This window comes from Prenolepis imparis, unplaced genomic scaffold (assembly GCF_030444845.1).
Source record: "Prenolepis imparis isolate NDT839.2.m4 unplaced genomic scaffold, iyPreImpa1.0 SCAF_12, whole genome shotgun sequence".
Lineage (NCBI taxonomy): Eukaryota > Metazoa > Arthropoda > Insecta > Hymenoptera > Formicidae > Prenolepis > Prenolepis imparis.
Window position 1 is genome coordinate 11,865,488 of NW_028141170.1, and position 27,319 is coordinate 11,892,806.

General features: G+C 32.0%; 3 protein-coding genes across 10 annotated transcripts in view; 1 reads left to right on the top strand and 2 right to left on the bottom strand.

The window, feature by feature from the left end:
• The window catches only part of LOC145944102 (stromelysin-3-like), a 28,932-nt gene extending 14,778 nt beyond the window's left edge, over positions 1 to 14,154 (top strand). For 2 of the 6 annotated variants that reach the window (XM_083052148.1, XM_083052146.1), the window contains exons 2-10: positions 13 to 136; positions 1,952 to 2,059; positions 4,078 to 4,232; positions 4,359 to 4,661; positions 4,748 to 4,889; positions 4,987 to 5,123; positions 5,249 to 5,569; positions 6,199 to 6,391; positions 10,334 to 14,154. In XM_083052148.1, coding sequence (XP_082908274.1) covers positions 1,981 to 2,059; positions 4,078 to 4,232; positions 4,359 to 4,661; positions 4,748 to 4,889; positions 4,987 to 5,123; positions 5,249 to 5,569; positions 6,199 to 6,391; positions 10,334 to 10,485 — 1,482 coding nt within the window. In that variant the 5' untranslated portion in view covers positions 13 to 136; positions 1,952 to 1,980 and the 3' untranslated portion in view covers positions 10,486 to 14,154. Of the gene's footprint in view, positions 1 to 12; positions 137 to 1,951; positions 2,060 to 4,077; positions 4,233 to 4,358; positions 4,662 to 4,747; positions 4,890 to 4,986; positions 5,124 to 5,248; positions 5,570 to 6,198; positions 6,392 to 9,986 lie in introns of all 6 variants that reach the window. The other 4 variants (XM_083052143.1, XM_083052142.1, XM_083052144.1 and 1 more) reach the window with 4 other exon arrangements.
• Positions 14,155 to 14,176: 22 nt separating this feature from the next.
• LOC145944103 (O-glucosyltransferase rumi homolog) lies at positions 14,177 to 19,584 on the bottom strand. Of its 3 annotated transcripts, none has more exons than XM_083052150.1 (7): positions 19,566 to 19,584; positions 16,131 to 16,202; positions 15,779 to 15,950; positions 15,491 to 15,692; positions 15,089 to 15,367; positions 14,749 to 14,981; positions 14,177 to 14,400 (listed from the first exon to the last, which is right to left on the bottom strand). In XM_083052150.1, exons 3-7 carry the CDS (start codon positions 15,916 to 15,918, stop codon positions 14,202 to 14,204), a joined length of 1,053 nt encoding a protein of 350 aa, XP_082908276.1. In that variant the 5' UTR covers positions 15,919 to 15,950; positions 16,131 to 16,202; positions 19,566 to 19,584; the 3' UTR covers positions 14,177 to 14,201. The 3 variants fall into 3 exon arrangements, with proteins under 3 accessions (XP_082908276.1, XP_082908277.1, XP_082908275.1); XM_083052151.1 differs by lacking the exon at positions 19,566 to 19,584 and adding an exon at positions 16,314 to 16,419; XM_083052149.1 differs by lacking the exon at positions 19,566 to 19,584 and having other exon boundaries at positions 16,131 to 16,422.
• A 1,127-nt stretch (positions 19,585 to 20,711) lies between these two features.
• On the bottom strand, positions 20,712 to 24,644 carry LOC145944104 (uncharacterized). Its single transcript, XM_083052152.1, has 2 exons — positions 22,115 to 24,644; positions 20,712 to 21,299 (listed from the first exon to the last, which is right to left on the bottom strand). Exon 1 carries the CDS (start codon positions 23,109 to 23,111, stop codon positions 22,575 to 22,577), a length of 537 nt encoding a protein of 178 aa, XP_082908278.1. The 5' UTR covers positions 23,112 to 24,644; the 3' UTR covers positions 20,712 to 21,299; positions 22,115 to 22,574.
• Between the last annotated feature and the right edge of the window lie 2,675 nt (positions 24,645 to 27,319).

The following is a 27,319-nucleotide window of genomic DNA, read 5'->3' on the forward strand; positions in this document are numbered from 1 at the left end:
TTAATGTTGCAGAGTTATCTGGCGCAATATGGATATTTGCCACCGATAAATCCGGAAAATGGTGCCTTCTTAAACGAAGAGAAGCTGACGGCAGCGATAGAAGAATTCCAAGCATTCGCCGGTATTAACATTACGGGTATGTTATATATTATTTGCTTAAATTTAGTTTTAAACATTATATATACAAGGGAGAGATGATTTGAAATGATGGGTGAATTTATATTATCCCAAGTAGCAAACTGACGTCATTTGACGTCAAAATGACATACGCTTGCTATCTGGGTATCGGGTCGGTTGATGAATGGATCCTCATTGATGATTCACGTAGAAAATTACAAAGGATACGTTTATTAATAATAATATGTCGCCAGTATATTCATATGACTCAAAACAAAAAGAAGCAAAAATAGCAAAACGCGTGAAATTCTAGAGGTACAACCGCGCGCGCGTGTGCGCAATATGTCAAGTCAACTTGAAGTATGATAACAGTAGGTGGTTCCCTGTCAGTTGATGATTCAGAATTCAATGAAATGCGACCGAACTCTATCTGACGTTTTAACGATGACTCATTACATGTAGCAGCCTCGTCTTTCTCCTTCTTTCCCTCTCTACTCTCGCGAGAAATCATTGTACTCAGAAATACTTATTATGAAATATCGATTAAAAAAGTACGCAAGAAATCTTAAAACAAGAAAATGCATTTTGCACAACTGCGACTGAATATTGTCCTAATAAAATTTCTTGATAATTAGGTTTATTTATTGAGAAATATATTTATTTATGCTTTATCAGATATATAAAGCTATTAGTAGTTTGAGAAAATTTTTATGAAAGAAGGTACGAAAAATAAAAAAGATGATGATTCGAGACAAGAGTGCAGAAGTTTCACCAGTCATTAATGATAGTACATGAGAATCCATGACTAGAATAAGCAACGGAGTCATTCAATAAAAACCGAAGGTGAACGGAAGAGTGATCTAACTGTAGAATTGTAGGCCAGTCGGTGGTGGTATTATCCGAGATGAAGCGTGTTCATTGGTCATAATCGTACGCATTGTTGACGCATCCACAGTTACAGAGAGGATATAATTTGTAAAAAAATTAGAAAGAAGATAAAATGAAAAAAGAAGAATGGAATATAAAAACATTTTTCCAACAATGATTTTGACTTTATATTCGATATTACTTGTAAAAACTGTCACCATTGATTTATTTACGCATTCGTTCGCAACAAGATTTTTCTCATGATAGATAAAAGCGATGGGAAAAGGGATAGACAGTGTAAAAGAGTGAAAATTATATAAAATATGCAAGAAATCTTGTAAAACAAAAGAACTACATTTTGCACAACTGCGAAAAATTAAAATGTATAAGAAACAGCACGTAGAGAGAAAGTTTCCAAGTTATTTTATTATGAGATAAGATACATTTCTTATGAGATTTTGATCCGGAAACAAAAATGTAATCTCTGTCGCATGTAATCATACGCTCCGAATCTTTGCAACGATGAATCAGTCGCGTGACCACGCTGCTGCGAAACTGGTGGTAGCATATACGAGAGTTAACTCTCGTATTATTATGCATATTATGTATTACTATTTACTATGCATTACTATGTATACATGCATGAGAATTTAGTACGTGCATGGGATGTGCGAGAATACACACACACACACACATATACTTAATCTACGCATAAGAGAGGTAAACTAGTACACGAAAATACATATACACACGCCAACAGGTCGTACTTCAAGAATCAATATACCCGCGAATCCCCGATCATTTAATTACTTTTATCACGCAATTACTCGAAGATGATAGGAAACAATGCGGGATATAAGAAAGACGAGTCTTTTATTAAGAGTAACAAATATTTCGAATTTTATATATCCAATTAAAAATAAATAATAAAATTTATATTCAATTTTTCATGTTTTTTTTATTCCAGGTGAATTGAATGAAGAGACCGCGAAACTTATGGCTACGCCGAGGTGCGGTGTTAAAGACAAGGTTGGACCAGCCGCCGACGGAAGGTCGAAGAGATATGCTCTTCAAGGTAAAATAAGATAAAATCGACGTACAAAGTTGAATTTAAGATATAATAACGATATTACGTCACATTCCATGTCATGGAAAATCGAACAATTTTTCACGGTAATTGACAAATTTAAGAAAGTTTAATGCAATTCAGATTGCGCAGACGTAACCACAGGATATGACATAACTTTACGTTCGATCAATTGCAATCGATTATCTAATCGACGGACATTTCCTATAAAAACCCTGTCAGTGAAAAAGAGTCCATAATTTGAAGTTGATTGTATTAATAATCTCGGTTATCACAAAATTATGAAAAGAAGGCCAACATGTTATATCTTATTAAATATAGTTTATTTCACGTATTTATATTGTGCAATGTTGTATTTATTTCATGAATTACGTTTGACTGAATCGCGCATTTGACTTCCTGCTTTGTCTCACTACTGTTACGAGTTGTTGATATAGAGTCAGTCACCCTAAACGGGTTACACGGATCTCTATCGCGATAGTAGTTTGTTGGATGTTCTAGATGCATTCCAAAGTCCAGTCATACATACATGAATTTGTCCGAGTTGACAATTGTATTCTACATATGTTTCTCGCTATCTAATGGTAGAAAAGACGCGCGAGATCGACTATAAGATCTTATATATCATAAATACTTTGTATTTGAATAAAACGCAAATGTATTAGTTGTAAATATTAAAAAAATATATGTGCTAATTGCATGTGAGCCATTTATTTTGAAAGTAGTGTATAAGTTCACTTGTTCTTGTTTCTCGAGATTTCTTGTATACCTGTATACCTATAGTCAAAAATAAATAATTGCGTTATAATAAAACATAGTTTAAGTTAACGTTATTATTAAATAATTAAAAGTAAACATTTAACTCATAAGAAATGCTCAACATAACCTAACCGCCATTTGATTGAAGATAGCCAGAGTTTTATCTATGAAGGCATTTAAACGTTGTCCTATTGATAACGAACAGATGTTATCCCAACGCATTATCAATGCTTGTGACATCATACGAAATCATTCGGGAACCTTTGAAATGATCCGACAATTCTTATTCCGTTGTGTCAAAGGCTGTCTTCAATCAAATGGCGATCATTTTGAGCATTTCTTAGAAGTTAAGTGCTTACTACTAATGATTATTTAATATAATAACGTTAATATACACTTTTACTATAACTTCGCAACCATTCATTTTTATGGATCTAAATAAACTTTCTTCTTTATTTTGACATGAAGAATATGCCTAGAAGTTTATCTAAGTATTTCGTAAACACCTTCTATATGGTGGAATAACAAAGTGCATGATTGTGCAGCTTGGGACTAACCATGACTTTGAACCTAAGCTGCGCACACGTGCCCTTCATGTTTCAGTGAACTTGCTATGAAGTTCGGCCATGCATACATCCTACGGAATGTCTGTCGCAAAACTTAACACCTAGCGGTGTAACCCAATATTTTTAGCTGTTGTATGTTCTAGCCTTTGATTTCATTCTTTCTAATTTCGCATAGCTACGAACGAATCGTTGCGTAACTCTTGCACGGTATCATAATTGTCGCGCATACATATATATATATATATATATATATATATATATATATATGTATATATACATTATATATATAAATGCAGTTGTTGCATAAATCGTAGCTTTGTAACCGTGATGAGCATATAACACGCGAGCCGCGATTTTTATTCTTACGAGTATAATAAACAACACTATATATGCGCGATGACAATAACAGCGCAATCGCGCGGATTCTGCAAATTTATATGTAATTTAAATGAAAGAATAGAAACGTGTCATGTGCGCACATGTCGAGACCGATTCCTATGATGCGGAATCGCGATTGGTGCAAATAGGTGATGCGACAGCGTAACACAGATGTGCATGTACGTTACAATGGCCAATTATAATAGGAAAACTGGCCCAATACTGCGCAATGTATTAAACAAAATAAATGTGCTCTTTTACTCTTCACATATACTTAAAACTTACATCTTTTCTCTCATCCAGGATCCAGATGGCGTCCAAAAAATCTAACATACAAGATCAGCAAGTATCCGACTGGTCTGAACAAACAGGAGGTGGATAAAGAAATCGCGAAAGCATTCGGCGTTTGGTCAGGTGAAACTGATTTAACATTCACCCGCAAAACTGGACATGAAAACGTAAGATAATACTCTCTCTTCAATAGAAATATAATTTATATAACATATTTTCTCTCTACTTTTATATACTCACATCAATCGGAAATACGGATAATATATTCTTTATAAGTTCTGGAACTACTTTAGGTTCACATCGAAATTAGATTCGAAGTAGGCGAGCATGGCGACGGTGATCCTTTTGATGGACCCGGTGGTACTTTGGCACACGCATATTTTCCCGTATACGGTGGCGATGCTCACTTTGATGATTCTGAACGTTGGACCATTAGAAGCTACCGCGGTACCAATCTCTTCCAGGTCGCAGCTCATGAATTTGGACACTCACTCGGTTTAAGCCACAGCGACGTCAAGAGCGCTCTGATGGCACCTTTTTATCGCGGTTACAGTCCGCACTTTGTCCTAGATCAAGACGACACCTATGCTATTCAGGTATTTACAAAAGACATTTCTTACAAATAAACAACGGAATTGATGATTCAAGATTAGCTATCCAATATACAAAAAAAATATTTCAGGCTCTATACGGAGAGAAAACCACCAAGCATGGATCACGAGGATCTTCTCCGCCGCCTACCGAAGAAGATCCTGAATTGTGCAAGGACCCAAAAGTCGACGCAATGTTCAATACTAAAGATGGCGAAACTATTGTGTTCCAGGGTACGTACACGAGTTACAATTTTTTAATCGCGAACGTGAATTTGAATCAACAAACGTACAAAACAAATACGAATATCGAAGACTATGGAATTTCCAGGAAAATACTATTGGAAATTAACAGACTACGGTGTAGCTAGTGGCTATCCTAGACGCATTAATAACACTTGGAAGGAGCTTCCATCAAACATAGACGCTGCATTTACATACAGGAATGGCAAGACTTATTTCTTCAAGGTAACTATTTATCGAGAAACTAAGATAAATATTCACATTTATACCTTACATGTTGTATGTGTATGTATGTGCCGCCATAAATTTTGTTGACTATAACTTATTCCCCAACAACTGTGTCATTTTAGGGTACGCAATACTGGAGGTATATTAATACGACTATGGACGGTGATTATCCAAAAGAGATTAGCGACGGTTTCACCGGTATTCCCGATCACATTGATGCGGCAACTGTATGGACCGGAAACGGCAAGATTTACTTCTACAAGGGTGCGAAATTTTGGTGCTTTAATCCAGCGTCGAAGCCACCAGTGAAAAGTGACTATCCTAAACTTATTCAAAACTGGAAAGGCATTCCAAATCACATTAACGCAGTAGTAACCTACAAAGGTTACACGTACTTCTTCCAAGATAACGCCTACTATCGATTCAATGACCAAACGTTCAAGGTAAGTACACATATAAACCAGGGATTTTTAATTTTTGTATTATTTTTCAGCTGCTTTTTTATCACAATATACAGGGTGGCTCATGTAAAATGTCGCAAGCCAATAACTCTAAAAATATTTGTCGAATCAAAAAGTTGTTCGTGAGAAAGTTTATTCGAGGAGACTTTCTAACTACGTAAACATAAAATTGTCCTTGAAGGGGGAGCAGGAAGTAATTTCATAATTTTAAATGGAACCCCCTATAAAATGTTACATATTTGGATTCTGCGGGAAAAAATGTAAATTTTATCTGGAACATTTTTATTTGAAAAATGCTTCTATTAAAACTTTTACAAACATTTAAACTTTAAAGTAGAGTGCATTCAAACTAATGATAAAACCATAAATTAAATAAAAGATTTTATAATTTTTTTTTTTTTACTTTATCGAACTTGTCGATCCCCTATTCTCGACGTAATATAGAATATAGTAGCATAACAATAGCGCTGTAGTAAATAGACGCTTTCTCTCTCCTCTTTCTCTCTTTTTCTCTCTTTTCGTCCTATATTTTCCACATGATACGCCTATTATTAAAATTACTCAACATATTATTCATATGGAATAAAAGTGAAAACAATTATTTTTGACAGGTGGACGATGATAATCCTGCCTTCCCAAGATCAACGGCGCATTGGTGGTTTGGATGCAAGGCTGCTCCTAGAGGGACGTTAGGTAATGATCACTGGCCATTCGCATTTGCCAATAATCTGGACGTGGCTGACATTGACATGCACGACGATTACGGTAGTCTTGACAGCGTCGGTGACATCATCTTAGACGCAGGTACAAAATCTTTCGAATCCTGTCTAGCCTCGAAAAAATTTTTTAAAGATATCTATTATTCGCTACATTCATCTGAAGATTATTGTCCCTTGAGATTCTCCTAATTTAATTCGAAAAATATTATATAAATGCTTGTATATTGTTTTTTTTCTCATATTTTGTTACAAATTTTATCCTTCACACTTTTATTGAGAAGCGCGTAATTACTACCATATGATAATTATTAACTGTCGTTGAAAAATAATACACAATAAAAATGTTCCAAGAACAACGGGATGAATAAGTTTCCATGAATTTGCGTGAATTGCACTTCCTTTAGATTAATGCAACGAGAATCTCGCAATCCTAATGGATACTAGTAATTCGCTTCGCTCGTTCTATTTTGTTGAAAATAAAATCGAACATGAATAAAACTGAAAAAATCCCCTTAACATAGAGGCAGGCAGGAAACGCGAAAAAAATTTTCTATTAAAAATATTTTTATTAAAAAGATTTTCTCGTGCACCTGGCTATGATACTAGGGCTATTTCATGAAAAGAGACACGTACACGTAACATTTTTCTAAAAAAAATATCAGATTTTTAAATCTTCACTGATTGTGAGTTGACAATTTATTCAAATATATATAACACAATATTAAAACAAACCGATAGATTGGAATTAAAAGATTTTTTGCAACATGTCTTCCGATATTATACAATACATTATGATAGATCACGATTCACGATAGTTCTTTCATATCTCATATTTTATCGAGTCACAGATCGCTAAAATCTGATGTGACGCAATAGATAATGTTATTGTTGCGTGATATGAAAAGAATTTCGCGAACATTACCAAACGTATCATAATTCAACAGGGAACACATACACACATATACACACATTTCGGATATGTCGGAAATAACGAAATTATTTGAAATAAAAAAAATAAATAAAATGCTTGCACATGGTCTACATGTAGAAACATTCATAATATTATTTTGAGGATTCTAATACATGATAACAGCTATTCACATAATTAATAACATTCATTAGGGATAAATAACCAAGTTGAAAAGTAACAAATAATTAATATTAATTAGTTTTATAAGAAGATTATCACTTATTATTCTTACATACGCAATATTATATTTATTGTATATATAGCACCAAAACATCATAATCATTATTTTTATCATTATTCTATGTTAACCATTTAATCTCCAATCATCAAATTATATCATTATTATATTATTCACAGATTAAAAATTTGTCATTTTGCATTTAAGCATATTTCACTGCTTATAATGGTAATAATCTCGTAACATTATTAATTTTGCCAAAGCTCAGAGTATTTATTAGCCAGGAGACGGATGAGAATAGTTTTATTTTTGAAAATCTCGGTATCGAAAAATAAACGATGATAATGTGAAAGTTTGGCTTGTGTCATCGTCGCCATATCCAGTTTGACAAGACAAGAGTAAATACTATATACGAGAGAGTAAGACTTTTATCACGTTTTCTCTTTTTCCGTTTTTCCGTTTGCACGGACAGCTTTTATTAGCACATTAATGTGGGGTTGTGGAGTATAGACAAAACTCCATCTACTTTTGTCTATGTTGTGGCGTACTATGCTTTTTTCCCCTCTTTACGTACTCTGCCTCCGTCTCTTCTATACATGATTTTTATTTTATATCAAGAGAGAAGTAGTAGTATTATATTATAAAAGTATCATCTTTGTGTTGCATGTGAACCTTTTCCTTTGTTTCGCATCATCACTCACAACTTGATCGACACATGTAGCGAATAATGAATCAAAGTTACACTGCACCTCAGCACCAACTTATTGTAAAATCTATACCCATAAGAGTACACACGTGCACACATCTGCGCACAAATATGAAATAAAATATGGTGCATGAGTAATCATTGCCACTGGCAGTTGCGTTGTTTGGAACTTAATATTGCATAAAAACATAAGGGTTTTCGACTAGTCCCTCCTAAACTAACAATATGCTGACGCTTACAGAAAGTTTCCCTTTACCCCTACAATTCTTATTTTTATTATCTTTATTTTTTATTATATTTTTCATATTTTATTCGCACAAATTTTTTTTTACACGCACACGCGTTATATATTTTACTTTTTCTCATACATATATATACGTATATTGTTTTCGCTATTTTCTCGAAAATTTGATGTATTATAGTCGAGTTATTAGTTGAACGCTCTGAAAACACAGCATGCATTGATCCTGAATTGCACAATCTTTCCCTTATCTCTTTAACTTACAATTTATTTTGATAATTTAAATTTTCTATTGATTCTGTACGCTCTCCTTTGCCAATTTGCTTCTTATTTTAATTACTTTCTATTTTATTATTGATTGTTTGAAAATCTCTGAGAGCTATAAAATATTTTTCTTTTCGATAATTATTTTTTTATATACATATACAATTCTTGTTACTTTTACACTATGTTTACTTTTTGTTTTAATTTAAATAAATTTTTGTTTTACTACATATATGATAAGAATAATGTAAGAAAATAATATAAGAAAAATACCTTCACCCTATTAGTATATATGTGAATGTACAACATATACAATGTATATGTATACATATACATATATATGTATATATGTGTGTGTCAGATAGCAACGTCGTTTGACATTATTTGATGTTAAAATGAAGTGCTCTTGCCTCGAATGTATATGTATGTATATGTATGTATATGTATGTATATGTATATATACAGGGTGTAACTGAACAAACATATACGGAACACACCATCAAATTCTCTGGCCAATTTGGAGACGATTTTTCTTCAGTGAAAATGTTAAGGAACCATAATTAATAATTTTCAAGTTATAAAATGATTGAAAAAGAAGAGCTTTTCACAAACTAAACTTTGTAGAGTTAAAATATTAACAAAACTACATTCTTCAGTTAATTTCAGGTTAATTTACTTTAATAGAATTTTAATTTAAGGCTTACCTAGTTACAAAGATACAAGATGGCAAAAATTTGAAATATGCAAAAAATAATGATTTCCTTCGACATTTTCGCTGAGGAAAAATCGTTTCCAAATTGGCCACAAAATCTGATGGTGTGCTCCATATGTTTTTTCAGTTACACCCTGGTATATGTATGTATATAATATACAAAATAATATATAATATACAAAATAATTCATTGGTACTCACGTATTTAATGCATCAAAAGTTTTCCAACAGAATAATAACTTTCCTTGGACAATAATTTCAATCGACATATCTGATAAACATTTTATAATTATACTTTTACATATTTTTATAATGTTTCGATAGCAAAAAGTTTTAGTTTAAAATATTTGATAGATAAAACGAACTTTTTTTATTTGATTTCAATATATTCAATTATTGTCCGATATATATTGTCCTGTTGTACACGCGTATATATTGATAATAATTTAAAAGATATAATTCACATTACTAATTTAAAAGGATAATTCACATTCTCGTAAATAACACTATCAAACATATGATTGTTTATAAAAATTTGAGGAGAAATTTGGCCTCTCAAGCCAAGACGATCAACTACCCGCATTAACCGGGAGCAATCGCCTTTTCCAGACGACAACAATGTACATACCGAATTCGGGAAAAAGTGAGCGGTCAACGCGGCACGAACCCACAACCGGTACACGTGCCAAAAAAAAATCTCGATTATTTACATGCAGAAAGTCAAATATATAAAGTTCCAAACAATAAATGGCAACTGGCGGCGGCAACGATGAGAGAAAAAAATGACCGGCACCAGTCACCAGTACGCACGCACCGCGCATTGATTCGATTCGCACCTGTTTCACGCATGCGCGAAACCTACGCGCATGCGCGCGATCGGACATGCGGCGTACCGTTCAATCACGGTTCATGTTATCGCGCGAGACTACTACGATTCCAATTTGAACTCTCGACAGGAGGAATTGACGAACTCGTCACGTCGTCGAATCATCAGGATCACGCGGATTCCGGAGCGTCTGCACATTCGTCGAATCCATCGGAGAGAACGCGGCAGCTTTTGCTCGGCATCGTGACGACGATCATCGCGAAGTTCGTAGTGGTTATGTAAAAAAAGTAGCGCGTGATCGACGAAACTCGGTTTTCGAGGAAGATATATACGCGAGTGCTGCTTCGAAAAAGAAAACTTATCTACCGTGCTGACGACGCGATCGGAATCGTTATTAATACGGTGATTTAGAATTTATTGCGCTCCCGATAAGTATAGATAGCTAGAAAAATTACGACGAACAGGATTTAGCCAACTGAATCGCTGAACTACTGCGCATATGGCTGTGCATGCGCATTGATTAAAAATAATTCGCGCAGCTCTGTGACGCGTATTTTAATTTTGCACACGCCTTATTATAATTACCAGTGCAAAATAATGTGTATACGCGCGAGAATATATATATACATATATATAATACCTTTGAACAATCTTTTAATACGCAGTAATGTAACACAGGACATTCTCTACACTGCCTATTTATTCGTGTATCCATCATTTACAAAGACTTTTAAATGTCGAAGATGTTTATCGATTTTTTTTGGATTCGAAAAGTTCCATTAAGGAGATCCTAAAGTTGGTTCTGCCGTACCGACAGAAAGTGAGGTTAGAAGTGACCATAAATCTATTTATTGGCTATACAGATTGTTTTTTATCTGAAATTGGAACGCTTCGCGGTTTGTTAATATTAATACTTTAATTGTGTGAAAGAATTGATCAATCTGTATAGTCAATCAAAATATAAGAAGTTGCAACTAGTTGTATACTCTTTATATTTTGATTAACTATATACAGATTGATCAATCCTTTCGCACAATTAAAGTATTAATATTAACAAACCGCGAAGCGTTCCAATTTCAGGTAAAAAACAATCTGTATAGCCAATAAATAGATTTATGGTCGATTCTAACCTCACTTTCTGTCGGTACGGCAGAACCAACTTTAGGATCCCCTTAAGATCAAGTGGTATATGAGGGATACATATATGACACTTTGCGAGAGACATGACAATTAATAATTAAAAAGCAATGATCAGAGTTCTTGACTGACAATATTTTTGAAAATATTTGTTGATTAAAAAGTGTTACATGGGTATTATAGATTTTATTTATATGTATATATGTTAAGGCTCCTTGGTCCTCGCCGCGATGACTGTTGGATTATGATATCAGAAGCGAGAAAATACACGCTGAAAATTTTTGCGTACCATATTTTTAAATAAATAAACGATATTTTAATGAAACAACAACTTATTTAGATGGATTTTGCACGCTTTTAAATTATTCCGAAAACTTTTTTTCCCTTTATAATCAATCAACAGCTGTAAAATGACTGTAATACAGCCCAGTCTCCGTCTGGTTTTTATGCACATGCGCAGACATTCCGCATGACAAAGTCTAATGTTTCAATTATTTTACGGTTGTTGATTGACTGTCAAGGGAAAAAATAGTTTTCAGAGTATTTTAAAAGTGTGCTAAAATCATCTGGGGGTCGATTATGTAACTTTTCTCTAGAGCGGAAACGTGAAAAGTGAACAATTTCACCATTGAAATCAATGCGTGATTGGCGCAATCAGAGCAAAATTTTTCATTTTTCACGTTTTCGCTCTAAAGAAAAGTTACATGATCGATCCCCAGAAGTTGTGTTTCGTTAAAATATCTTTTTATCTAAAAATGGCACACAAAAATTTTTAGCGTGTATTTTCTCGCTTCTGACATCATAATCCAACATGGTCGCTGCAAGAACCAATAAGGAGCCTTAAAATTATATATAGATGTGCAAAATGGATGTCCAAATAATAATCCATTTAAAAATAGAAAACGCAAAATAGTTGGAATCTTTTCACTTGAAAATGCAAAATATTTTTTAGATTTACACTTATTTATATTAGGAAATAGAAAATGAACATTTTTAACATAATTTTTTTTTAAATAATATGTTTTTTAATATTTACATTTTTATTTTTATTTAAATTTTTATTTTTTATTATTTATATTTCTTACTATTATTTTTATTCTTATTAAATTCTTATTTCTTTTAGTATAAACTTGAATTAAAAATTAAATTATATTTAACATTTGGGATTACAAAAAAATGTTTGCCTCTATTGTTTATAGAGACACTTCATTGTTTACAGTTATTCTTTTAAAATAATATTTTGATTACAATGCTTTTTAGAAATGGAACGTGCGCTTTCAGACAAACAAGTTTTTCAAAATGGTTAATAAAAACCATTTAAATAGAAATGTATTTTAAATGTTTTTGAAAAAATCTATTTTAAATGCAAAATACGTACAAAATATTATAGGCATTTTGCATTTTGTACTTCCATTTTAAATGCATCTATTTCAAATAATGCACATCTCTGATGAAAATATATTTTCTGTATAAAGTTTTGCACAACACACATACCCCTAATTATATTCTGTATACATATTATTTCTTCGACATCTAATCTAATTTATCCTATGTCTAATTACTTGCGTGCTCTATCCACATTTATACGTATGTCTATAGTACTCATGTCACTACTATATTATGTTACAATCGTTAGAATAATTGTTATCTTATGTGCCTTAGAAATATTTTTGTAATTTATACATTAAAGAAAGGATTGCATTATATGTAAATATCGAGTCTGTCTAAACACAGCTTTTTTTGGAATGTCGCTTTAAATCAAACATGTGATCGCTTACATGTCGCCAATGTTAGTTAGTAGCGACATTATGTAGGTTGAAGAAAACACCTGTTTTTATATAATACTTCCATCATAATTTCTACCAGTAATAGCTTGTTTATCTTAAGTTTTTATATGTAATTTTATATACAATATACATATATGTTATATAGTATATAATATATATTATATAATATATAGTATATATATGTATGTATATATTTATTAGAATTGGTATTATGAGTAATTAAAAAACTAAAGTTGTGTTAGATGGATTTCTCTGACAATGTGTGGTGCTATTGGTGAGAATTATATATATATATATATATATATATATATATATATATATATAAAATTCTTATGTATAAAGCATTAGATTCTCGATTCTACAAAATAAAAGTGCACTTTAAACTGTGTTTGCAAAACAATGTTATCTCTCTTCATTAAGGAAAAAAGAAACTGTCTTCACTGTAAAGTGTTAACAAGATGTTAATATACTTGTATTACATATTTTCTTACATTTGAAAGTGTTTTAATAATAATACTGTAAGTATTTTGACCAGTACTTAATTGTAAGAATTACTCTTAGCTTTTAAATATATTATCAGATTAAAAAGGTAAGAAAAACCTTGTATTTCTTGTTTGTTAAATAAAAGAATCTCTGTAAGAGAGGAAAAAAATAAGTAATTTGTAAATAAATGAATATACTCGTTTAACCAAATTTTTGCTAACATTATTTGCTAACATGTGCAGCTTTGGCATCAACTACATGATATTTACATGAATTTAATTGTATGTATGTATATACAAGGTCTTTCTTTATATTATTACTGACTTCAGGGTGTTAATGATTCATATTGAAACTTGCCACACCATTGTGTCGTGCCCTAAATAAAATCTCTATTGTATTATATTTTTCATTGTCATATATAATAGTATTAATAAATATGTTTATTTTAAATCATTATTATTTTAATCATTATTTTTAATTAGATATTGTATTCAGCATTACAAAATTTATATTCTATGTTTGTAATATGTAGGCTGACTTTATATTATTTAGAAAAAAATTATCGATTATACAAAAATATCACAAGTATATTTATTGTTTCTTTTCTATTTGTACAAGATTTTTTTTAAATACTGGCTTATATGTTAGAAGTTTACCATAACTTTTAAGAAGTTGTTTCCAAAAATATGTAATGTCCGACATTCGCAAATTATTCCATATAAAATCTCTACCGCGATATGCAATTTTCTTCATTAAATCATCATTATTCCTTGCAAATTCAATCAAATCTCTGAAAGCATAACAAAACAAAATCAATTAGTCATGACAATTTAATAAAGATAGACTATAAACCACAGACATCTATATATAAACTAGACTGCTAACTCCCTCAATTTCACTTATGTAAAATGACCGCAGAAAGTATATACCAAAATATCTCATTCTGCGCATGTACATATAGTATACGTAACATGTACTATAGACACACACATACGGAATCCAGCCTATATATGTGTCAATACATAATTACTTAGTACATAAGAAATCGAATCATATGTACATAAAGGAGTTAGCAGTCTAGTTTATATATGGATGTCTGTGCTATAAACACATATAATTAGATAGTTTAAAATCTTACTCTAACTCTTTTTGATTTGCGTTTTTAGAAACAGGTATATAATGAATCCATGGTTTCATGGCATAATAATAAAACTCAGTCCATTCGTCGCCCACATGAAAAACTAACGATTGGCATAAAAATAGATGTTTGTGTCTAAACGAAGCCGCCACACCACGAAAATTAAACAAGTATTTATATCTACAATGAGACTCCAAAGGCACCTCTGATGCTGGTGCTGCATGTAAAGTATCCTAAAACAACATTTATATAAGGATATAATATTGTGCTAATAATTTATATGCATAAATATATAATACATAATATATAATTATATATTATATCAAATATATTATTATACCTCGTTAGACTTCCACGCCTGATTTTTAGTATATTGAGCATCCACCAAATGAGGTTTATTACGACTTAATAAAATTAAGTTATCACGTTCTGAACTTGTTCTAGAGCCACGAAAGAATCCTTTATTTTCTTTCTTTTCCCATAGAGTTTCTGAACTTGCCTTATTTAAGAGTTTACGATGCTGATCCCATCTACCAAGACCACTAGGATACAACGAGATAGCTGGACCACCTTCCCAAAATGCCCATGCTGGATACATAATATCATAATATTGCGATGTCTATAAATACATTTTGCAAGCTGCTCAACTTTCATTACATTATATAAATGTAACTTAATTGTATAAATATATCTGCTTGTAACAAAAGCTTCAGAATAGATAACAGATAAAAGAATCTCTTACCTTACTAAATGAAAAAATAGGCATTGCATTACCAAAATATTCACTGGATTGAGGATAATCTCTAGTATTTATTATTAAATCCATATCTGATAAATTACCAATTACTTTTAATAAAAAATGTTCTATTCCAGCGCATCTGGCTGGAAACATACAATCCTTCTCTGTGTATAATTTCCCTCCAATTATTTGATAGAACGTACCCCTGTGATTACAATAGAATTTAGTACAAATAAAAGGCAGAAAAGATTGATACTATCTCATCAATATAAATCAATATTCTGTAAAAACCTAGTTTTTGCAGCAACTATCATTTCTTCGCTTATACCCTTCTTTTTAAAAGGACTTAAATCCTGTCTGATGATATCTCTAAAACACAAGTTCTTTGTGTTGTTGCACTCTTTATAGTTTTGTTCTGCATCTTGAATCATCGTTAGGTATTTCTGACATCCCTCATTTATTGCTAACAATATAAAAAAGAACAATACATATATTCGATTATTTTATTATATACATTATTTATTATTATATTATATCATATATTTTAAATATTTCAGAATTATTAGTAATTATTAGTAATTAATTTTTATTTAAGTTTGTTAATAAATTGTTAGTACATTGTAAAAGTTATAATACACAATACCTTTTGTATATTTCTGGTGATCAATCTCGTTTTTTTTACAGAAGTTAGCACTATCCGCCGAACAGAATTGTTCTTCGCATAAGCCATTGACGAAAAGTAGTGTCAAAAGGATGAATATATAAATTAATCTCAACATATTTTTTTAATCATTTACACAAAAGTAATCTTTAAAAATATGCATACAAAGTAAACGCTAAAAGCCAATTCGCCAATTCTACAATGTGCCCTTTGCCCTCTTGCTTAGGTACTAGCACCGACTAGGTACTAGCAGAGAGAAGCCTGAGAGAGGTCATGCCGGCGATTTTCGTGGGACGCTTTTATTAGGCCGTACAGCAGCGCCGTGCATCCACTTTTAGGAATTGGAACTACGTATCCACATCCACTTTTCGATACCATCGATTATTTGGTTCATGTCCGTGCTAAATACATCCACTTTCATTTCTAGAAGTAAAATCTAAAATCATTTTTTACGCATGTGTGTCCACACATCTTATATCTATAAATTATAGATAAGAAATACATTTCGTGTATATAAATAAATTTAAAAAAAAAAATATATATATATATATATTTTTTATGCGATATTTTACATTATTTTAACATATCTTTTACATTTTAACATATACTTTAATTATATATATATATATATATATATATATATATATACATATATAGATTAATTATATTAAAGATCTCCGGATGTCGAAGCGAGAGGACGAGAACGATGAGAGAGCAAAACGAGATCATGTCGTCAGTTTCGCAGTCTTTTACGCGAGGCTTTCTTCATTTATATTATAGTATTTCACGAATATATATGTATATGTATATGTCATCTTACTGTAGAAAATAACATTTTTATAATTCGCATTTTGTCTACTGAAAATAATTTTAATGGATTAAAGATTAAATCATCCGATTTATGTCGTGTTTGGTGTCATTTTAATCGCTGAAATTTCATTAATCCATTAAAATTATTTCCAAATCGATAAAATACAAATTAAAAGTTTTAATTTTTATGTATAAAATGTTTATATTCGCGTGAATTATCGTAGATAAGGAAAGTTTCCCGATGTCGTCGAAGCGAGAGCGAGAACGAATAAAGAGCGAGCGAGATGACGTATCATCAAAGAGTTCCGAAGTCTCCTCGCGAGGCTTCCTTTATCTAATCTTTCATATATCATATGTCATGTTACTATAGAAAATAAAATTTTGATAATTCGCAATATATCGAATTGAAAATAATTTTAACGGATTAATGAGACTTTTGCGATTAAAATGACACCAAACACGACATAAATCGGATGATTTTTAATTAAAAATGTAATCAAAATTTTAATTACTTTTAATTAAAAATCATCCGATTTATGTCGTGTTTGGTGTCATTTTAATCGCAAAAGTCTCATTAATCCGTTAAAATTATTTTCAATTCGATATATTGCGAATTATCAAAATTTTATTTTCTATAGTAACATGACATATGATATATGAAAGATTAGATAAAGGAAACCTCGCGAGGAGACTTCGGAACTCTTTGATGATACGTCATCTCGTTCGCTCTTTATTCGTTCTCGCTCTCGCTTCGACGACATCGGGAATCTTCCCTTATCTACAATAATTCACGCGAATATAAACATTTTATACATAAAAATTAAAACTTTTAATTTATATTTTATCGATTTGGAAATAATTTTAATGGATTAATGAAATTTTAGCGATTAAAATGACACCAAACACGACATAAATCGGATGATTTAATTTTTAATCCATTAAAATTATTTTCAGCAGACAAAATGCGAATTATAAAAATGTTATTTTCTATAGTAAGATGACATATACATATACATATGTATTCGTGAAATACTATAAATGAAGAAAGCCTCGCGTAAAAGACTGCGAAACTGACGACACGATCTCGTTCTCGTCCTCGCTTCGACATCCGGAGACCTTTAATATAATTAATCTATATATATATATATATATATATACATATATATATATATAACAAATATATAATTACGAATTTAAATGTCTTATGAAATATATAAGGACTTAAACCTTTATTTTTTATTTTACCTTTTTGAAAGTAAATGTATAATAGATTAATGAAATTTTTACAGTTATTAGAACGACATCAAACACACGATGACGCATGAATCAGATAATTTTTAATTAATAAATATATATGAATAATCAAAAATTATCCGATTTAAGTCGTGTTTGATGTCTTTTAATTGCAAAAATTCAGTAAATAAATATATTATAAAATTATAATTTTACTTTTACTATTTTAATTATATAATTTTAATTTTAATTATATAATTATATAATTTTACTTTTACTATTTTAATTGTATATATGCGCACATATATATAATATATATTCATCCGTGCGCGTACGTAGTGTATACATATATGTATATGTTAAAATGTAAAATATCGCATATAAAATATATATATATCTTTTTTTAAATTTATTTATATACGCGAAATGTATTTCTTATCTATAATTTATAGATATAAGATGTGTGGACACACATGCGTAAAAAATGATTTTAGATTTTACTTCTAGAAATGAAAGTGGATGTATTTAGCACGGACATGAACCAAATAATCGATGGTATCGAAAAGTGGATGTGGATACATAGTTCCAATTCCTAAAAGTGGATGCACGGCGCTGCTGTACGGCCTAATAAAAGCGTCCCACGAAAATCGCCGGCATGGCCTCTCTCAGGCTTCTCTCTGTACTAGTCATGAAGAATAGAGATAAGGAGGCCGAACTAGCATTGAGGAATTATCGAAATGTGCGACCAAATGTCGAGCCTAATTGTAGTTTATTAATGCTCCGCAAGGTTGCGCTTTTGCCTCACGGGACTCACACGTACACGGTGGACTTTTGTGTTAGTCATTCTCTATCCTTCTTGCTCTACATCCTGCAATCTCTCCTCTCTCTCAAACTAACGAGCATCTTGTGATTGCAATGCCATCTATAGGTACCTATAGGTACTACTATCGGGCCTCGGTTTTGGTCGCACATCCCAAACACATAGGCCGGTATTCATAGTCGGTTCTTATATTTAAGACTGTCTTAAGTACAATCTTAAGATGTGATTAACCAATCACAGAACCGTATTTGCATCTTAAGACATTACTTAAGACGGTCTTGAAATAAGAACGGACTATGAATACCGGCCATAGTTCGGCCTCCTTATCTCTATTCTTCATGGTACTAGTAAAGACGGTCAACCCTGGGTAAATTTCTGTCTACCAAATGGGCTCGGTTAAAGTCACTAGATAAACAAAGTACCGCAATCATCCGCCATTTTGACGCCAACACGCGGCTCGTTCAAATTAAATATTTGCATGAATGTATTTTGAGAATAAAAAAGAAAACCGTAAATTACATAAATCAGTATTTTTATTTATGCTTATTACTTACATGTGCTTTCATAGCAACGCTTCTACTATTCTTAGTATTTTTTATATCGTTATTAGTTTCCTTTTTTAAGGAAAAGTGAATGCGTGCTATAACAAATGTTTTAATAAGTTTATAAATAATATTGTGACACGATGGAATAAAACTTGTAGGACAATCTTTTAAAAACATTTGCACGAACTGTATGACCGGTAACTTATTTGAAAGTAATTTTGTTTCATTTTTCCTAAATAATAATTCACATTTATATATAATGTTATAGATATCCATAGTTAGAAATGTTAAAATATTTTCCTTATACTCTCTAAGTCTAGAGAAAAAACTTATATTATTATTATTATTATTATTTTCATCACTCATACAATTAGTTACAAGATTCCCAGATAGCCAAATCTGTCAAGAGCATGTATTAAAACTGTGTGTTATATATTTTTGCCAGCAAAAAAACTGCAGATTTTATACAAAACTTGTTATATCAGATAATGATAGCAGAACGTTGGCAGAAATGTTATAAAATCTGCTGACATAATTTGGCAGCAAGTCAGTAGCAGAAATCAAGCAGGATTTGTATAGAATTATCATAGCAGATTGGTAGTAGAAACCGAGCAGGATTTGCGTAACGCAGTTTGGTGTCAGATTGACGGCAGAAATCGAGCAAGATTTGCGCGCGCACAATCTGATGGCAAATTGACAACAGGATCTGCATTTTGCAGTTATTTAATAGTTCCTTCACCTACCGCTATGTGATGTATTTTCTCGCAATCAAATTTCTGTTAAAAATAGATATAAAGTCTGCAAGTCGTGGCTATTAATAAAAGATCAAAAGTATATTTTTCTATCAGTTTAATTTTTGATATCTGACAAGTCTAACATGAGAATATTAAACTTATTAGAATCAATAGGATATACATGAAAAATTATCCATTTACTTTCTATTTAAAGCATAAAGCAGAATTTATTTCTCATATAAATTATATCTTAAATTTTATAAATTATATAAATTAAATTATTTTTACAATTTATTTTATTAATTTAATTAATAGATTAAATTGAACATTTAAAATTGCTATGTGAGATATAACTACATACAATATAATATGTTATACATTAAATATCATATTTATGAAAAAAAAATTATAAGTAGCGGATAACACGTCTTATGCATCTGTTATATTCATCGAAAAATATTGAATTTTATTATACTTATATATTCAAATGGCAAGGAATTGTGCAGATCCTGCTCGATTTCTGCCGCCAATCTGCTATTAGATTGCGTTTGACAGATCTGTTCGGTTTCTGCTGCCAATCTGCCATTAAACTATATGTGCAGATCTGCTCGGTTTCTGCCGCCAATCTGCTGTCAGATTTTGCTTACTAACTATGCTAGCAGAATATCATCAATTGCGGACACAGTGGATAGGAATCTGCTGTAAAGTCATGATTAGATCTGCTGTCATACTGCCGACATGCTGCTAACATTTTGCTATCTGGGTTATTAAAACAATGATCGCAAATTTTAAAGTTTTTCTTGATCTTATATAATAATGCACCTGTTAAATGATACAAAGCTGTTTGTATTTCATCGCTTAAATCTGTCTCATCTCCAAGTAATAGATCATATATTTCTGTATCCCATATCTGGTCTTCAATACCACAGTATATACAATAGCGCACTTCGCTCTTGGCAATTAGCAGTGTGTCATCCGCATATGAGACATTCTTTTACAAATCGAACACCTAAAATGGGGTAACATTTTTTATTTGCTTTAAAAATTTTTTACTTGTTTCTTATACAAAATAAGCCAACACGTATTTTGGCATTTTTTTTTCGTCAATATTTTCGAAAAAATAGACGGTTAAAATTTTGAAAACTCGCCGATTATGCCCCTATTTAAATCGCGATAACTCCGCTTCTATTCATCGTATAGAGTTCAATTTAGGCTCATTTTCAAGGTAATAGAATTATCTTCATTTTAATGTCGATTATTATTATATTTGTTGTTAACTTGTAATTATTATAAACAATTAAAGTATTTAAAATCATTTTACTACTCGAGGCCATCAGTTTAAAAATGTAAAAAATACCATCGTATTCTTCGTTTTATTTTCTATAAAAATAATATTTTTTTAGAATGGTCATTTGATCCCATCTGTATGGAATAAATTAATTTGTACTGCAGGACGCGCTCCGCGGCGCGCGGCGGCGGACGCTTGGTCGTACTGCGCAGCACATGTATACGCATTCGCGTTTGTGCATGTTCTACCGGAGTCAGTTTCTGGCATCACTGTTCTATACCAGGCACAGTACAGTATATTTTTGACTGTTGAATGTAGTAGACGATTTGTGAGGATTTCGATTTTTGCGGTTTATGTTTTATTATACGTAGATTTAGTTTTAAGAGTGTGCATTTTGAAATGTAGTATGTAATTTGAAGTGTTATTATATTTTGTGAACAAATGTAAGTATTATTATTATCATTCAATGATGCGTATTTTAGTATCCAATGTTTTTTTAGTTATCCAATTCTATATTCTATCGTGTACATACTTACAGTGACATTGAAGATTGAATTATTGTAATTCAGTTGGTGAATGCCTGTAATCTACTATGTATGACATATAACAGGATTTTGCTAGCATGTGTGATGAGCGCTATTAGGCGATAATTCTCCCTCTCCTTCATCTGTTAGTTGGACCTTTTTTGTGGAGTGGAATTATCATCGAAGTAGTCCCTCCCTGGGCCATATCGTAGTAGTCCATATCTGCCTTTTGGCAGATGCGGTGGACGCGCTCTATTCCGGCAGGCCCCATCGCTTTGAACACCTCCGCAGCAATACGGTCCACCCCAGCAGCCTTGTTGTTGGCTAATTTCCTTATAGCTCTCTCTCTACCTCTTCTCTTAGGATGTACGATTCCTGGGGTACTTTCCGATTCACGCATGATGCGCATGAAGTGACAGAAAATCTATAGTTATGTCACGCATATTATACATTTTCTGTCACTTCATGCGCATCATGCATGAATCGGAAAGTACCCCTGTTCGTACGGTTCCTGTTCATACTCTCCTTGGCGACCGTCTGTCATCAATTCATTCTCCGCATATAGTCCCTCGCAGTATCTCCTCCAGACCTTCATTACGTTGTCGACATCTGTGACCAAGATCCCATGCTCGTCATAGACAGACCAAGTATGGGGTGTAAATTTGCGCGTGATCTGTTTTATCTTGAGGAACACATCTCTGGATTGGAGGCGATCCGCATGATTTTGAATCTCTGTGTAGATGTTATTTAGAAAGTTGTTTTTGTCTCTCCTGCAATTTCTTTGTATGGATGATAATAGCTTGCGATATTCATCCATCGTTCTGGTGTTGTTTAAGCCAATTGCCAGCAACTTCCTTCTCCTTTCTATTATCTGGAAGGTATTGGCAGAGATCCAGGCACGGCTTCTTGCGTACTCCTTCGACCGCTGTGTTTCAAGTAGGGAGGCCGTGGTCGCGTCTCTGAAACGGGTCCACAAGTCATCTGGAGTTGCAAATTCTTCCCTATTCATTGACGCAATTTCCTCGTCCAGCTTGTCAGCGAAAGCAGCCCGGTCAACTATCGGAGGCAGTCTATCTCCTCTTGTAGCTCTCCTGCAGACCTTTGTCTTCACTTTGAGCTTGCATGTCAGTAGCCTGTGGTCTGTGCCACAGTCAGCTCCAGGGAGTGTCTTCGTCGAAAGTATGGTTGATCTTCACCGGTTACAAATTAGAATATAGTCGATTTGGTTTTTACTATGTTTGTCTGGTGTGACCTCCAGGTATACAGTTTCCTTATGTGTTGTTGGAAGACCGTGTTTGCTATTGTAAAGCTGTTATCAATACAGAACTGGATAAGTCTTTCGCCTCTCTCTTTTAACATGTACAAATTACAAAATAAATTAAAATGTAAAAATGTAAATATGCGGATTGTAAGTGATGTTTTTAGAAACTTAAATTTTAAATTTAAATATAATTTTTACAAATTTTGAAACATTTTAGAATTAGATATATTAGAAAACCATAAGTATGAATTAATTAAATTAATCATATTAGAATACTTAAAAGTTAAGTAAAAATTTCGTTGTGGTTTTTGGTCGATTGTGAGCAAGCGCAGCACCCATCTGGCCGACAGCTTCTTCATGCTCAAATGTTTATGCAAGATATTAAAAACACGTTCGTTTGAGATGTTTACCATCTTGGCTATCTCGCGTATCTTCACTCGACGGTCGTCCAATACAATATCATGGATTTTATTGACTGTTTCTTCAGTTGTGACCTCATTCGGACGTCCCGGGCGCTCAGCATCATTCGTGCTTGTACGACCACAACGAAATTCAGTGAACCACTTGTGAACCATTCCATGCGACGGAGCAGAGTCCCCATAATACTTTTTTAGCTTTTCTTCAGTTTCCTTAATGGTTTTTCCACGCAAAAAGTAATGTTTTATTAGCACACGAAATTCACTTTTTTCCATTTTAGCAAAAAACACAAACTTATCCGCTTTAGAACGCTGTCAAAAAATTTCTATTTGACAGATCTACTTGAAACTTGGTGTGTATACTTAAATAAGATGGTAAATATCAGAAATAAAATTAGATTGCGATTTGAGTGCCATATCTTGTAAAAGTCACTGACTTATCGAACTGCCGTCGTACATACATATGTACAAAAACCGTTTCGTTTAAGGGACAGTAGATTATATGAATAAATATTGTATTTTACGATTTTCATGATTTTATACTTGTTTTTTTATCATTATCTCTTATTTATTCAAATAATAATATTATAATAATGTATTTTATTTTTATCTTTGACTCAAAGATTTCGTTGAATATATAACCTTGATGTGTTTGAAATTCCTGCTTTTTGGTCATCGTGGCGGGGCCTAACTCTCGCAATATATCGCAATATATCAAATCAATGTTGTATTCTTTCTTTAGCATTGTCCATATAGGAAAAGTGGGGGTAACTGGCAGTCCATATTTATATAGTCAAAGATAGGAATGCTTCGTCTATATATATATATATGTCATTGTAGAATGGGCCTAAGGCCGGGTCTACATAAGTCGTAGAATTGTAGATCGTAAGAAAATTGACCAACCACAGTCGATTATTTCAAAAATCATATTTTAAATCGTATTTTAAAAAGCATATCTAAGAATAGTGTAGATTGTAGATTGTAAGAAAATTGATCAATCGACTGTGGTTGGTCAATTTTCTTACGATCTACGATTCTACGACTTATGTAGACCCGGCCTAAACTCTTTGAAGTTTTAAATCGACAAAGAAATTTTAGATTTTTTGTTTTGATTAGTGAAATTTTCATTTTTAAGCTTTAATTTTCAATTTCTTAATCTTAATCTTTCTTAATCTTTAATGCTTAGTCTCTGGGTTCAATTATACAATGTTTTACGTTTAATTCCATATTTTTTTTTATTCCTTTTATTGTATCTGAGCCCTTACAGCAATGTATACAGGGTGTTTATTTTAAAAGTTTCCATTCTGTTTATTTTGTAAGTGACTAATTTTTGTGAAAAATGCCAAAAGAGGTCAATTTTGTTTTCGAGGAAGAAGTATAAGTACGATAAATGCAACGCGTTATTGCTTCATCTCCCTCGTAGGGATATGGTTATTCCTTTAAAAATGTTAAATGGAAATAGGGGTTGAATGGCATATCATTTTAAAGGTCATTTGATTTTCTTTATAACCGTATTTCTTTTCTTTTAATTTGAGTGAATATTTTTCGAGAAATCGTACTTGAAAGTTTTAGGTATAAAAAAATTTTTAGATACAAAAATATAATTTACAGTACAATTTATTTATTATACAGTGTTATTTATTATAGCAAATACTCAAAATGTTCTCCGGAATTTGTTGAATAATAATAATAAAGATGATTTTTAAACTTTAAACGAAAATTTTGGCAGGTATATGCAGGAATAGTTCTACATTCTTGTATATATAATTCTTCGACATAAATCGTTCCGGAGAACATTTTAAACATTTACTATATAATAAATAACACTGTATAAATAAATAAATTTATACTCTAAATTAATATAGTCTATATATTAAATGTAAGTAGACACACGTCATCATGTTATTAATTAACGAAGAACACTATATATTTTAGCAATGCAGCATTTTATATTAGAATTAGTCTAGTCAGTAATTATACAAGCTAGTCAAACATTCTCACGGAGTTTCTCACTTTTGAAAATGTTGTAAAGAATTGTTTATAGCTTGATACGGTTATACTTTCAGGTAGGAGACAATCGAACAGTGCTGAGAATGGAAACTTATGCGAAGAACGATAAGATCCTTTTTCCCACTTTCTTATTTCTTTTCATAGTTCACGATATGATCATTCTCCGTTTACATAATGCGCATAGGCGCGGAAAAACACAGTTCCTTGCATTAAAATTCATATTAAGCAATGCATTCAATTTCTATTATTTTTTATATATTTTTTTTATTTGGTTTAGTATATTCTAAAACCTTTGTGTTCGTTATATTGTCGTGACAGAATAGATGCAGCAGATGATCTCCGCGCGTATTTTATGCACTGTTCCTCGATTGGATCAAAATCTCTGTTGAACGTATGACTATTTGAACTTTGACAAGAGAACTTTTACCTCTCTTCTACCTTTTTATATTATGCTCAAGTATCGCGAAATTACAGCAATATATATATATCTGTCCGAAAATGCTTCCTAACAGAACTACAACCATTAAAAGTTGATGTGAATATTTGAAAAAAGAAAGAAAAAAGATATTTAATTTAATTTGTTTGTTTAATAAATTACTAAAAATTATAAATGTATTACAAATTCTGTTCAAATTTATCTCCTACAGATGCAAAATCTTGCTCTGCATAAAAGTAATTTAACAGCTCGCTCCACTATATATGCCAGGAGAATTTCTTATTTGCGTTGCCGTATCCATAATTTTGTTCACAAGTTTATCTCTATTGCGAGATATTGTTCTGTATAAACTATTGACTGACAAAAAATGTAAATAATACCAGACTGACAGAAAATATTTCAAATATAGTCACAATAACACGCCCTTAATGTATGGATCTCAATGACGTATACCAGGTGTCCCATTTTAAAGGACCCACTCAAATATCTCATTGTCAGAAACACTGCGTTAAATCGAAAAATGTTTCCTACAAAAGTTGTAGGGTTTCGAGGGGGACATAACATAGTAATATTCATATGACCTTGGGCGGCGTCTCCAAGATCAAATAAAGGTGAGAATAAATTTTGAAAAGAAGAAAAAATATTAGGAAAATAAAAAATGCTTCAGATAAAAGTTGTTCAAATTAATTAGTAGAAAAAGATGTTATAATAAAAAATATGGATTTCCATTTAAAAAATTCATTCTCACCTTCACTTGACCTTGGAGGCGCCGCCCAAGGTCATATGAATATTACTATGTTATGTCCCCCTCGAAACCCTACAACTTTTGTAGGAAACATTTTTCGATTTAACGCAGTGTTTCTGAGATATTTGAGTGGGTCCTTTAAAATGGGACACCCGGTATATATAGACCAAGCATTCCTATACTTTTACTGTAGCAGCGAGTGAAGCCGAAAATTGACAGAATACGACAGAGTGAGATAGTGGTTTTGACACTCTTCTTTCTCACTCTATCTTTTGGCTGTCATGACAGCTAGAGGGCGGCCACATTCTTTTCTGTACGATAGAGTGAGAAAGAAGAGTGTCAAAACAAC

Bases quoted from the DNA above. Each gene is read 5' to 3' on its own strand.
- LOC145944103 (XM_083052149.1), bottom strand. From the start codon at position 16,266: ATGTTGAGATTAATTTATATATTCATCCTTTTGACACTACTTTTCGTC. The intron at 15,368-15,490 runs GTAAGAGATTCT...ATGTATTTATAG, and splicing joins CTATTTTTTCATTTAGTAAG to ACATCGCAATATTATGATAT. The intron at 14,401-14,748 runs GTAAGATTTTAA...TTATGCTTTCAG, and splicing joins GCAAATCAAAAAGAGTTAGA to AGATTTGATTGAATTTGCAA.
- LOC145944104 (XM_083052152.1), bottom strand. From the start codon at position 23,111: ATGAATAGGGAAGAATTTGCAACTCCAGATGACTTGTGGACCCGTTTC.